We start from the raw sequence: 15,243 nt of genomic DNA on the forward strand, positions 1-15,243 counted from the left end.
ATTTTAGATGGAACATTTTCTGTTAGGTTCAAAATTATAAATGATAATTAGGACATAATTCTCTTCATTAAAAAACGTAATAGTATAAATGTTATGATTCAAAGTCACGTAACAAATGTAACAAAACAATTTATATATTTTGCTACAAATTTTTGACATTCAATTTTGAAGGCAAGACGAGGTAATAATAAGAAGGTACAAATTCAAAATAAATGAGTTTAAAAGTCTGTTTCAGCCCAAATCTCAGTGTCCAAACCTATCATTACTAAACTCAACACCCCAATTAACTATCTTCAGTCCCCTTAAATAACAACATTATTATTATCTTCCATTATGATATAAAATTAACCTTCATTCATTACCTTAATTTTATGATTAAATAAATTACAGCTTAATTTTTTTAAATTTAATTATTACTTTTTAATTTATTCCAAACACTTGTATTAATACACATGTCCTTATTATTATTTCGCCGCTAACATTTAAAAACATTATCACTGTTTTCTCATAATATGCCTCTCACAGACAATTGATTCGTTTTTGTACACAAAAAATAGTCCAATTAAAAAAAAAAAACTGCGAATGTTAGCCACAAATTAACAGATTTTGGATTCCACCACGTTGTATTCGAGTTGAAATTAATTTTATGCCAAAAATAATACATTTAGAACTATAGATAAATTTACTAATTGATGAATTTTTTTATTAGTAGGAATTAAACTCATTAGAAAATTTATAACAATTCATACACCTCATTAAATTGATTGAGCTCAATCTCTAACTAGTGAATGAATTAATTCAATAGAAGTGCAAGAATAGTAACAAATATTATTTTAAAAAAATATAAAATGGAAAAATTGATTTAAGAAAAAAGATAAAAGTTATTATACTATATTAACATATATCGACCTACCAGTATATATTGAGAATAAGAACACTATTAATCGTTTGAATGTAAAAGAAGCCGATCAATTATTATTAAAATCAGCTAAAAATCTAATCAGTTTAAATAGATACACAATTATATTTAAAGAAAATTGAATCATAATTAAACTAATCTTAATAATAAAAAAAATTCATAAAAAGTATAATTGATTTTTTATGACATATTTATTATAATATTAATTATTTTACTAATTAAATTTAAAATGGTTTTACCGTTAAAATATTTTTAATAGATATTTTCTAATCATCGAGGTACGTAACAAGAAAATTGTTCTGAATATTCCAGCCTCCCTAAACCATAAATAAAATGTTATTATAATAGTTACATGAAAAGTGGAAAATCCCAAAAGAAAAAAAAAGTTTGTTGGCATGCTTACATGCGAATTCAGCTTTCTTTCTTTTCGCTTTGAAGAGCAAATTGGAAGACGAAAAAGAGTGATGCAGCATTCGCATTTGTTTTTTATTACAACCTCTTACCTTTCTCACTTTTTCCAATGACACCTCGTTACTACTTCTATGTAAGACATTTCCATCGTCATCAATTCATCAACATTCTTATTTTAGATCCGACAAAATACAATAATCACAATTATCTACTTATTTCTATATTTAATTATCTTCATTTTAGAATATCTATATTTTTGAGTGGTGTAAGGGATTTATTTTTTTTTACTATTTCAAAATATCTCTTATTAATAGAAATGTTTTATGCTTATATTATTAAAATATTATAACTAATGAAAATTAATTTCTGTTTTATATTTTGTTTCATTTTCTTTTTCTAAAGTTTAAAGGTGAATACATATAATTATTTTAATTTAATTATATTATTATTTTACATATAAAAAGGTGTTTAATGTTGTTATTTCAACTCAAACATATCAAATAGTATAAATTAATTAAATGTTAATTTAAAATGTAAAAAAATTAATATTATTAGATAAAAAAGGTTAAGTAATTTTTAAGATAGTTTTCAGCTTTTATTTTAATGAAAGTATCTTATATGATTTATATTTTAATAACATTCAAATAGTGATATGAATATATATTTTAAAGTAAAAAATATTTTATTTTTAATATTATTATTTAAAATCGTATTATATTTTATGTCATGTGAGCAGAATAATTGAAGATTGAGGATTTAAATTGACGAGTTTACCCTCCAATGAAAATGCCCTGAATGAGAAGTGTTTCCCTTTGAAAGGAATTAATATTGATGTTATTTATTCTCCACCACACAAATGCACATTTTCTTAATGATTTTCATGGTGTCTAGACTGAAGTGACTCCACAATAGTAGAACTTTCCAAACACTCAATAATTGAATATGATAGATTCTTCCATACCTTCTTTTTCTTACCAATCTCTTCTTCTTGTTTTTCGTTGCATTTGCAAAAAATATAAATTTTGTTATGTACAAAATCTTTATTAAAATTAAACCAAAAAGGAAATCAGATTTAATCCACCAAATTAATGATTTTTAAGATCAAATTGAATTTACTTGTCGATTCTCGAATGTACTAATTAGATGAAAAAATAAGTGTATGTTAATTCTAAATAAATAAAAAAGTCAGGGGAAACTAAATCCTTAAAAAAAATACATAACATGAAAGATAATATACAATAAAATGAAAGAAATAAAAGGATAAAAATATTAAATATATTCAAAGTTTCATATTAATTAGATATAAAATTTTAGTTTATAAATATTTTTATATGATTAAGTTAAACTTAAAATTTACGATATCATAATTATAATTTGTGTTGTTTAATATAAAATATGGTTTAGAAACAACAAAAGAGTTTCCTATTTGAAAGAAATAAAAGGTTAAAAATGTTTATTATGACTATGAAAAGAGATAAATAAATAATTATTTTGACTTAACTTAATTATTATCAATTTTAATTTTTATTTAAGATTGATAATTTAAGACTAATATGTTTATGTAAATTGTCCGACCGATGAATTTATATAAGAAATTGTTGATTGGTTAGGTTGCACGGTGGTAGAATAGTCTAATGATCACATGATAGATTAATATTTTTATTAAATTTGGAGTCAACGAAGATAAAGTATAAAGATGGATATGATTTAATATTGGTTAATAAGAAGATTGTAATTTAGGTGACGGAAAAAATAAAGATAGAAGAGATTTCATTTTCTGGTAAATAAAAAAAAAGGCATGACAATGATTATGAAAAAAAAGTTCCTTAATTAATCCCAAAGCTGCATGATTAGGAGGGAGAGAGAATAATTAATGAGGGATATAAAACGGAGGTAAGGACAGATTGAAAAGAAAACGGAGGAACCAAAGAGGATAACATAAAACCCAACCCAAACAAACTTTTATGCCTGCAAAGTTATAACCCTTTCTGTCTCTCCTTTTATCTCTCTATAATAATAATAACATAATTTTATCTAATTCTCTCTCTAAAAAACCAAACACTAATATTCTGACACTTTCATTGTCTTTCCCTCTCAGTTTTGTCACTTTTCCCCCAAAACTTTCCTCCAAAGCTTTCGATTCTCTCTCTCGCTCTCTGCACCGATCATGCTTCAAAGCTTGGTCCCGCGATCCCCACGCACTTCCAACCCTAACGACATGAAAACTAAGCGACCCGTTGACACCGCTGATTCTCCCGCCGATCAACCTTCTTTCAAGCGGACCAACTTCTCCGCCGATACTGCCACCGAGGACGACCAGGCCTTCGATCCCCAACCCCACGCCGCCGAGTCCACCGGCCTCAAGCTTCTTGGCCTTCTCCTCCAATGTGCCGAGTGCGTCGCCATGGATAAACTCGACTTCGCCAACGACCTCCTCCCGGAGATCGCGGAACTGTCTTCTCCGTTCGGTACCTCGCCGGAGCGCGTCGGGGCTTACTTTGCGCAGGCGCTGCAGGCGCGTGTGGTGAGCTCCTGCCTCGGCTCGTACTCTCCGCTGACCGCGAAATCTGTAACCCTAACTCAGTCGCAGCGAATCTTCAACGCCTTCCAATCCTACAACTCGGTCTCGCCGCTGGTGAAGTTCTCTCACTTCACTGCGAACCAGGCTATCTTCCAGGCCCTGGAAGGGGAGGATCGCGTCCATATCATCGACCTCGATATCATGCAAGGTCTCCAATGGCCGGGATTGTTCCACATCCTTGCCTCTCGCTCGAAGAAGATCCGCTCCATGAGAATCACCGGATTCGGATCCTCCTCGGAGCTCCTCGACTCTACCGGCCGGAGACTCGCGGATTTCGCGAGCTCGCTTGGGCTGCCGTTTGAGTTTCACCCGGTGGAGGGGAAAATCGGAAGCGTGACCGAACTGAGTCAACTCGGCGTTCGAGCCAGCGAGGCGATCGTGGTGCACTGGATGCATCATTGCTTGTATGACATAACCGGGAGCGATTTAGGGACGTTGAGATTGCTGACTCAGCTTAGACCTAAACTGATCACGACCGTCGAGCAGGACCTGAGCCACGCCGGGAGCTTCCTGGCGCGGTTCGTGGAGGCCTTGCATTATTACAGCGCGTTGTTCGACGCGCTCGGGGATGGTTTGGGTACGGACAGCCTCGAGAGGCACACGGTGGAGCAGCAGCTTTTGGGCTGCGAGATCAGGAACATCGTGGCGGTGGGCGGGCCTAAAAGAACCGGTGAGGTTAAGGTGGAGCGGTGGGCGGATGAGCTGAAACGGGCCGGGTTTCGGCCCGTTTCACTCCGGGGCAACCCTGCTGCACAGGCCAGTTTGTTGCTTGGAATGTTCCCTTGGAGAGGTTATACGCTGGTTGAAGAGAATGGTTCCTTGAAGCTTGGTTGGAAGGACCTTTCTCTGTTGATTGCCTCTGCTTGGCAACCCTCTGATTTGATTACTTACCCGGATTGATTCCAATTCAAATCAAAACCCCCATTGTTCTTCTGAGGAAGCTGCCATCGTTGGTTCCTTCCATTATTCTTCTTTTTTATCATCTTCTGCTCCAACACTCCAATCCAACAACGGACATGGCTGGCTGGCTAGCAGAGAGGATAATGATAATCTCTTCTTCTTAAGTTACTGAATTCAAAGTGATCAATCATTGCAAGTATCAACAAGTATGGTTTTGGAATTGGTTCCTTATATTAAATATTTATTAATTTATTTTTATCAATTGTTTAATTGATTCAAACTCCAAGGAGGAACAGAAGGCAGTGAAGCAATTGATAGGGTTGGTTGCTTCTCCTATTAGATGGGAATGGAAGAGGGTATTGAATATTATTTTGTAATGGGGATGGAGCGTTGTGTATAATAAGAAGAATAATAATGATAAGGGTGAGGTTGGGAATACCAAAGATGGGTCCTTTTTCTTTGTGACGTTTGAGAAGATGGAGGGTATGGTTTTAGGTTGAATTAGTAATGATAGCTGCACTTGAATTAATAAGGTATGACGTTTGATCCACGTCTAATGGTTCCGTGGACAATTTCGATCCATCAATTGAATGCCTAGCAGAGGTATGAAACAGAACAGACCCTACCCTAACCAATACAATTTTTCTCCTTCTCTTCTTCCACCCTAACATTTCATATCTCCACCCTACTTTTTCCCTTATCTTACTCCTTTTAGTCTAATTTTTTTTCCAATTTAGGTTTTCATTTATCAAAAACCTCTTTCTAACTTAAAACACTCATAAAACTGACAATACATAACTTGTCCCAGCTGGGTTTAACCCTTTTTAGAAATTAATGTAACAGATCATTTAGGTGAAATCAATCTTAATTACACTTCACTGGATTTAATTCTAGCGCCCCAGTATTAATGCATCACAATTATTATAAAAAGTTGCTCGAAACATATGTTATGATTATGTGTCATATCCATCACATCCTTAAGTCCACCTTTACATCTTATATTTCTCCGAAAGTTGGTCATTTTTTCTTTATTATTCATAACTGATTTTCAAAGAAAATCAACATCACACATTTGAAGCCACACCATAGCCATACTTCACTTACAAACTGTAGCAGTGAGCATTTATTCAGCACCATCAGTGTGAAACAAAGTACACTCTCTGATGTGCAAGATATGTCTGGGAAGTCTTCTTTAATCTTCGATCTTCTTTATGTTAATGGCTCAATGTTGTTTTTGTGAAATCTCAAGGAAGATTATTCTTAATAGATATGAAGTGTGTGAGTATCTTATTCATATGAAGTAGTTTTTTATTCAAATATACAACAATATAGCTCTTAATTAATGGTGGAACACCGACAAGTGTACGATTATCATTTTATGAGATCAAAAGCCTGATTTACAGCAAAAATATATATTATATAAATTGATTATTTATAATCGATACAAGACTTTCAAACAAATACTATATTATCTTTATTGAAAAAAATAAAATTAAGCTTTGTTCGTGCTTAGAGGTTTGGGCATCCTCTTTCAATGTGATATTTTCTTTACGGATGGTGACTTTCTATTAAAAGATGGTAAAAGGTTTGAGTTCTGCGTACCCTTTTATATTTTTATAAGTATTTTCTTATTAATAATTAATAATACACTACGGAATATATGAATAGCTTCCGTTATTGCTTTAACTCAATAAAAATATACCCACGTGTTCCATAAAATTACATTTGTGCAGTGTGTGGTGTTATTCATTCATATATATCACTGTTTTATTTTATTTTCTCTATGAAATAAATAGGCTAGTTAGATCCAGTCCAAAGAGTAAGACAACCCTATTCTAGGCCCAACAAATGAAAAGTGGCCCAGAACTAGCCCACCTGGAACGAAGAAAATGACTCTCTCAACTCACAAGTCAAAATCAAGCGATTGGCTTCTTCTTCTGCAGGATCTCCAGAGAATGACCATGCCACAGAGAAAGATTGGGATTTTAAATTTTTGGATAATTCATTAAATCTCGACCATGAGTTAATTTTTTAATATATGCTTTTAAATTTATAAATATAAACCTCATATTTAAAGAATATTATTATATTGATTAATGGATGGGTGAGGATAATTTTGAGTTGTGATTCTGCATTTTCTTCTTTACTAAAACTTAGCTGTGAATTCAATGAGTCGAATTGCAGTATTATTTACGTAGTCATGCTCCCTTTTACTGAAGGAACTGATTCATTGATCTGTTGTTAAAGTGAATAATTATGGAAGAACATGTCCAAAGCATCACTCTCAATTCCAACACATTCACAGAACATCCTAAGGACTCCAAAACATCAATTTCTGACACCACATTGCAACCACACATTTTGTCTATTTCTGATAACAACTCTCACAAAAATGACAAACCTTCATTTCCTAAAAACTTTTTCTTAATTTGCACCTTCGTTTTGGCTTTTTTCAAATTAGCTGCATCCTATGTTCTAATATTTAAGTTCAATTTGTTTAGATAACTTTGTAGTCTTGTAAAATAATTTACTCTTTTTTTTTTTTCATCTTCCTCTGTGTTAATATGACATTATTTATATATATATATATATATATATATATATATATATATATATATATATATATATATATATATGTATAAACCTTTTGTTTTTGTCTATGACTGCCACTGTTTTAGTTTCTGTATGTTTTTTTTAAATATGTAAACATATTTTACCTTTTATTTTAATTTTCCATTAACATCTACTTTTAATGATTAATGATGACACAGTAGTTGCTAAATAATTTTTTTATAACGTCATATATAAAGACATTCTCATAACATCACAATGATTAATGTTATCATTAGGATATCACATTCTAAGATATATCAACTTCGTTATTTTTAACGAAAGGATAAAGATACTTAAACAACATTTTTTTATAATATTTGAACATCATTTATTTATTATTTTGTGATTGGTTCATGGTAGCATTTATAATTATTATTATTGATTGTGAAATAATTTTAGACCAATCACACAATACAGGTAAATATCTCTGTTAAGATATTATTTGATACGATATATGTGATATTATATGATATTGTGTCTTTATTCTCGTTTGTGACATGATGGACCTTGAGCCCAATAAAGCTGGATCAGTTTAATAATTCGGTCCATTTAACTGATAGGCTTGACCGCTCGGTATAACGTCAGAGAGATATATCACCGTACATATCTTATGTCTATGTTGATGAAAAAAAAAATTGATACACTTATTTATAGTTAAAAAATCATAGTGGATAATGTATTAGACTATATTATTAAATAAGATATATTTAAATTGTCCAGTGTATGTTGATATGTTTTTTTTTAATAAAGTTTGTACCGGTAATTTTAATTTTTTTAGTTTTTAATTAATTTTAAGTTTTAGTTATTTTTGTCTAAGCACAAAATCGTTTTATTTTAAAAATACTGTAGTGTAGTATATGTATGGCTTTTAATAAAATATTTTTTAATTTTAATTTTACTTCTTTAGTGAATTTAATACTCCTTATCATTTTTATTTAAGCACAACAATGTTAATTAAAAAAATTAGTGTAATATGATGAATAATGTGAATGAATATATACGTAAATGTCAAAAGCTTCGCAATTAAAACATTATTAGTTAGATAAACTTCTATCACAAAATCTCTATATATTTTCAATCAAATACAAAGTTAAAATATAAATTCCACGTTTGAACAATTCAATATCTTGAATTAAGAGACCAAGTCGTGCTTCCTTTTGTGCATGACGCATGTGACACCAATCTTCGAATGAACGTTCTGCTTACGGAACTTTGAAATAATTCAGTTCACAAAAAATCATACCAAATTACGATTAATCGCGATGTTATTTTTTTAATTATCACTTATAATGATATAAATTATATAGAATTTGTAAATCCTTTGCATTATATACATGCATCTCTTCCACGTGTTTATACTGGTATTAAAACAAAAACCAATTTATCTGTAACTAATGTTTGAAGAGAATGATTATCAAGTGAGAGTTAATCAAAGTTTTATATTAAGTAATATGAAGAATGGAAATTGATTTGAGAATCATCATCAAAATTCAATAGTTTTTTTTATATATGAGAAATTTATATATTGTGTCATTGGATAATTTGTATTTTTTTTATTTAAAAAAATTGTATGATTTAGAACTTTTATCAAAAAAAATGTATGAGTAGGTTTACAATATTTGTTAGAAAATTGTAGTTTGTAGTTTTTGTAAAAAAATTTATATGTTGAGTAATAAACCTTAGTTCTACTTATTTGTATGTGAATTTTTGCTTGAAAAGATTATTTGAAACCTTTGACGAAGGACAAACATATTGATTCTCAAATGGTTACTCACCAAAATTCCACAAAAAATAATGTGAATAAGTGAGTGGGAAAATATAAAAACAAATAATTAATTTTAGAGTGATATAGTGACTTAATAGGTTTCTTTGATGTTTGGAGAACTTAGATAGTTATATGACATTCAAGAATATATAATTTTGTCAAGAAAAAATTACATTTAAAGATTTGTAAGTTTTCTCAGAAAAATCAAATATCTGATTAATATTTTAAATTAAAAGTCTTTATTTATTCTTTCTTGAAAATAAATGAGTTTGCATCACTTAACTAAAATAAAACATATAAAAAGAAAATTTCTAAATTTTTATTTTAAGATTTTAAATCTCTCAAAGTATCCCTCAAACTTCAATATTAAGAAAAAAAAGGTCAATTTTAATAATATTAGTTTTATTCTTGAATTGATATAAATGTTTAATTCAATCACAACAACATTGTGGGAAAAAAATAGTCGTATTCAGTTCTTTTCTTTTCAAAATGATTTTTTTTGCCAAGAAACTTCGAGAATAATTGTAAAAAATGTAAAGCATGGGATGTATGTTAAGTGATGATAGAAAAAAAAATTCTATAGTTAGTTGTGGGTTATAAATATTTTAATAGGTACTTTTGTCAATAGACTATTACATAAAATAAAGGTTTAATTGCTTATTTTGTTCTTAATTTGGTTGAAGTGTGTCAAATTTGTCTCTTTTTAGAAAAATGTCAATTTCGTCTCCATATAGAAAAAATTTCTATCAATCAAATCATTTCCGTTAAAAATCATTGCTTTCAAAACTCATTTTATCTACTGCAAAATCGGCGATCGGACCCATGAAATGGTTATTATTCAAAACTTACTTTAAATTAATTTGTATTTAATGGAAATGACTTGATTGATACAAATTTTTTCTATATAGGGACGAAATTGACATTTTTCTAAAAGGGAGACGAAATTGACACACTTCAACCAAACTGAGGACAAAAGAAGCAATTAAACCTAAAATAAAATTAATTATATATGATTCTTATGATTTTTTACTTAATAAACTTTATAGATAGTCCTCCATATATAAAACATAAAATGTGATTTTACTGACTAACATCAGGATACATGTCTTTTTCACATTGAAATTTATGCTATTTGAAAAAGTCTACGCCAATCAATTGTTCAAATTTCATCATCTCTTTGCAATTGAAAAGATACTACAAAAGCATGTCAATATTAGTTTAAGATATTTTTATCTAATATATTTGTTAATTGTTTAATTATAGAATAAGATTCTTCCACTACACTTGATGTTTGTTAATCCCAGACAAGTTTAGGTAATAATCTTACTTGATAAGAAATTTAAGTGAGTCCAACCTTCGTATTAAGATAGAGATGAAAATAATTAAATATTGTATAAGAAAGAATATTTCTAAATTTATTATTTTAAAAATTTAAATTGAAAGTGGTATGGATATCTAATAAAAAATTTACTCATATCATATGCCACTGATAGCGACATTTTACTATCGAGTAATAGTATAAGTGGATTAAAATATAATGAGATTATTATTTAAAAAAACTCAAATAAGATTTATGAAGTGGAACACCATCAGTGAAGTAAACTGTATTTGGGGACGACAAAAAAATCCGCAGATACGAGTATCTGCAGATAAAATCTGCGAATATTTATTATTTGTAGGTAACGGGTAGTGGATATTTTAATATCTGTTTCTAAATGAGTCAGATACAGATAGTATACTATCTGACCCGTGAATATCTTTTATCCAAAAAAAATAAAATAAAAAGTTAATTTATATATTTTTTGATTAAATTTAATTAAAAATAAAATAAAATTATATTTTATTAGATTAAAATTAATTACAATTAAATGTAAATTTATATTATATTATATTATATTATATATATTTTTTGTAATTTTACTTTGAAAAATATAATTTTTATTTTATTTTTTTCGGATATCCGTGTGTACTCGCAAGTACCCGCAGATTTTAAAATATACACAAATATTTTTTAAACGGGTACTTGACGGATAATGAGTCGGATGACAGATACATTTTTATCCGACGGGTCGGATTGTAGGTAAACACTATCTGTATTCGACCGACCCGTTACCATCTCTAACTATACTTTAGGAGTAGGAGTAAATTTATTTACAACTTCAAAATTTGCTTCTATTTCTTTAATGGCTTCTTTCTCTATAGTTGCATGTCTATGGGGTTTGTTTGTGTTGAGTGCTTCAATTATGAATTTAGTAATAGTTATTTAAGGTGATAGATTCTTTCTTTCACAATTGAGGGATAATGTTATTTGAAATACTTTTTAAAGACAAAGTTAACTTATAATTTTCAAGGATAATTATCTGATAAAAGTGTATCTACTACTCTAATTAAAACATGTATCATGCATTTTCTTGTTTTTTGTTTTAATTTTTGGAAATATTTAGCCTTTTTATAGATGTGTGTAAATTTATAGTTTAGTATTTTTAATACTTAGTGACAACATATATTAAATATTATACTATTTATTAAGTTATAAGATGTCATGATCTTATTAATATAATTTATGGAGTTATAATATTAGTTTATTAATAAATTTAAAAAGGACAGTGGAAAAAAATCATTAGATAAGTTAAAAAAGGAAAACAAAAAGGACGATTGATTTAATTTTTCTTACTAAGTTAATATTAGAATTCTAAATATAAATCGAATTATAAACGTGAGTATAAATTTTATATCGAGTAATAAGAAAGTAAAGTATTATATAAAATTGAAAATTCATTTTCTTAAATTTTTTTTTTAAAATTTAGATTTCATAAATATTGTATCTCTATAATAAACATTCTCCTCGATAGATCAATACATAATACTAGTAACTAATATTGGTATTGTACAATTATTCATTTTCTTAATTTGTTTTATTCTCCGCTACATTTTGTTATTGTTACAAGATTTTGTTGTGTTGTATGTACTTTTTGTGTTATTCCTTTTTGTTTTCTTGCAATGTTATATTTACTGTTTTTAAAATCTGAGTGAAAGAAATTGTTTTTTATGTAGTATTTTGATGTCTTAAAGAACCATAATTAATTTGGTAGACGTGCTATTGAAAAACACGACACGACCAAACTTAACTTTGGCATCTAAACGAACGCGCATTAGGTATAGAAAAATCATATTTTAACATATTTTTTGACACCATTTTAATATTGTACACATGTCAAAAAATGTGATCGGATGATTTCAAATTAAAAAATTAGACATATCCACGTCTAATTCAAATTGTCTTTTTTTATGCAATTCTCCTTAAAACTAATTTGAAATAATCGAAGAAAGTTTACACCACATCCTCAGCTTGTATTTCGGAGTTTAGTTCTTCATGACATGTAAATCCTCTCTAAGTAGTTTAATTGCAGATCAATGACTTCAATTCTAGAATGATTAAACATTAAAACATATCTCCAAAAGGTAAGGAAAATTGACTTGAACATTCAACAACAAGAAGAGGTTGCAGATATGCAGAAGTGAAGGAAAACACGTATTTGCAGGAAAAGCTGTGGAGTTAAATGAGCTAATTAATATAAAATACGATATTAATTAAGTGATTAATTAATTAGCTAAGTGCATATACATTCGAAAATAAATAAATAGGTAGTAATAATAATAATAATAATAAGAAGTGATTGACTTGAAGTTGCAGTTGATACACATAGAGATTGATTATGTGTGGAGTCAGTAAAAGTTTAAGATGTTGGAAGGAGTTAAGTTTTGGAGCCATGGACTATTCAACTGAGCCCAGAAGGTATCTTGGGTCCAATCTGTTAACATGGGAAGCTGCAGGTCCGGAAGATTGTCCTTCCCAAAGGGCATTTGTAGGGAAGATGCCCCACAACTACCTTTGTTGTTGTTTGTTTTCTCTTGTTTAGGCACTACACAACCCATTGTTTCTTCAGATTCAGACTCTTTCTTAAGAACATGCTGCAACAATGGCAGAGGCAAGGTCACGTTTGCCTCTTCCTGTGGACTGCTGAAGGACATGGTGTCCGTCGATGAAGGAGGAGAAGCAGGGGAACCCACCATTTGTTTCATCTCTCTCTCTGCTCTTTCCTCCAGCACTTTCAACGAAGTTGCCTTTCTATATATCTTGCACAACACTATTTCCTGTACCCAATTGCCACATAACACCATTAAATCAATGCAAATGATACCCTTTTTCTTTTTTAACTATTTTATCTTAGATTCTAAAATTTAGAACGATTGCTAGTTCATGTAATCAAAAAATTTCTTATGGGACACGTCAAAATCAGAAATTTTTCATGGTGGATAAAAGAAAGTACCTTGGGTAATTTGCAATTGTCAGGTAAACGGTACTCATTCATGACCCAATCGGTTTTGCGGCCACTGGGGGCTCTTCCCATGTAGAAAACCAGGGTCTTCCTTAACCCGATTATGCGTTTGGGATCAGACAGAGTGACTATTTTCCGGTCTGAGCCGGTTGCTTTCCAAAACCCTTTCTCGGTGGTCCGGTTTGGCCTTCCTCCGCTTCCATGCTTCTTGTCCCTCGGCACGAAGAAGTACCATTCTCTCTCCCCAACCTTAGCCAAATCTACGTATGTCATGTAAGAATATTTAACGTTGTCAAATGTCTGTTACATGTTAGTGAGATGTGATTAATGAAGCAATTAAAAGGATGATGATTACCAGGTAAGTCCCAAGGATCATGGTGATAGATGTTGAGGAAACCAATAACGTCGTAACGGAGTTTCTTGCCAACAACCATGTTCTTAAGATAGAAATCCAGAAGCTCTTCCTCTGTGGGGTGGAATCGGAAGCCAGGAAGTGCAATTTCTCCACTCATGCTCATGTCTTCCATGGTGGCCATATCATCAATTTACTTGCTTATGTGACTACGTACTGTTAAGCTAGTGCAGTGGTTATAGTTTTCTCAGAGGAACAGGAAGGTGGTTGATACACTGAAATGAATGTGATGGAAGGGTATTTATAAGCAATGGTTTCACAACTGTGGCTTTAACTATGTTTTTTCATTATTTACGATGTAATAATATTACTAAGGTTTGAGGTATGACTTGGTCGTGGAGGCATTTGAGGCACAAAAGTCTCTGTAAGAAATCTTGAAAGAATATGGACTTGTAATTACGACTCTGCACATGATTATGAGATTTATGTGGTGGGACCCACGCGGCTTGACAAAAAGTCTGCAGAGACTAAACTGTGCTGTGGGGACAGATGTTACATGTTAATATGTTATGGCTTGACCTCTTTTTTCTTTCGGTTCTGGAATTTTACCCGGAAATTCCTCATGCTAATTCCTCTACATACCATTTTTTTTAAAATTTAAAGTTTGATTGCAATTTTATGTGTAGAAAAAATGTGAGAGGTTAACAGAGCATTCAAGTTATACCAAATACGTACTAACATGCAACGACTCGAAATAGAACATTACAAAATTTGCTAACTCAACTCCAACCTCTGGAAAGTTCCTCTTATCTACATACGTACATAATCTTATTTTGTTTACCAAAGGAATTCCAAATTATATATAAATACAAAAGTATTCACATTTCATTTATATATATAATTTATTTCAAATCTAAGGTAAAAGTTAATGTTTCCAACTGAGAAGTGTTGTGTGAAGTGTAAATGTTTTTTCTTTATAGTTTAAACTAGTTGGATAGTACTTGAAAAAAGTAATTCTATACTAAAGTTAATTTAATATTTGATAGATAGTAATCATATTTTAATCTTAAGTTGATCAATTTTAAGATTAATTTGTTGTAATATTATTCATTTCAATTAGTCCAATTCAAAATCGAACAGTTTGTTTGATGGTCTAGGTTCAATGGCTTTCTATTTAAGTCAATGTCTAACTTATCCAAGCTGGTGCATAGCTCACTGGACTTGGTGTCTTGCTTACCAAGGTGACACCAAGTTGGAGAGTAGTTATCCAGATCGGTACATGACCAAAAGGCTAGTTTGGTGAATGGCCGAGCTCAATGGTCTGTGTAACGCTCTGGTAACTTACAAGGATTGCTGACTGCC

General features: G+C 30.4%; 2 protein-coding genes across 2 annotated transcripts; one reads left to right on the forward strand and one right to left on the reverse strand.

Annotated features, from left to right (window-relative positions):
- The first annotated feature begins 3,456 nt into the window (after nucleotides 1-3,456).
- Nucleotides 3,457-6,107, forward strand: LOC106756641 (scarecrow-like protein 23). The gene has a single exon (XM_014639143.2). The coding sequence runs from the start codon at nucleotides 3,498-3,500 to the stop codon at nucleotides 4,809-4,811; it is 1,314 nt and encodes a 437-aa protein (XP_014494629.1). The 5' UTR covers nucleotides 3,457-3,497; the 3' UTR covers nucleotides 4,812-6,107.
- Nucleotides 6,108-12,847: 6,740 nt separating this feature from the next.
- Nucleotides 12,848-14,170, reverse strand: LOC106755657 (NAC domain-containing protein 35). The gene is made up of 3 exons (XM_014637845.2): nucleotides 13,885-14,170; nucleotides 13,521-13,789; nucleotides 12,848-13,344 (listed from the first exon to the last, which is right to left on the reverse strand). The coding sequence occupies exons 1-3, from the start codon at nucleotides 14,063-14,065 to the stop codon at nucleotides 12,916-12,918; spliced, it is 879 nt and encodes a 292-aa protein (XP_014493331.1). The 5' UTR covers nucleotides 14,066-14,170; the 3' UTR covers nucleotides 12,848-12,915.
- Between the last annotated feature and the right edge of the window lie 1,073 nt (nucleotides 14,171-15,243).

Source organism: Vigna radiata, chromosome 2 (genome assembly GCF_000741045.1).
Source record: "Vigna radiata var. radiata cultivar VC1973A chromosome 2, Vradiata_ver6, whole genome shotgun sequence".
NCBI lineage: Eukaryota > Viridiplantae > Streptophyta > Magnoliopsida > Fabales > Fabaceae > Vigna > Vigna radiata.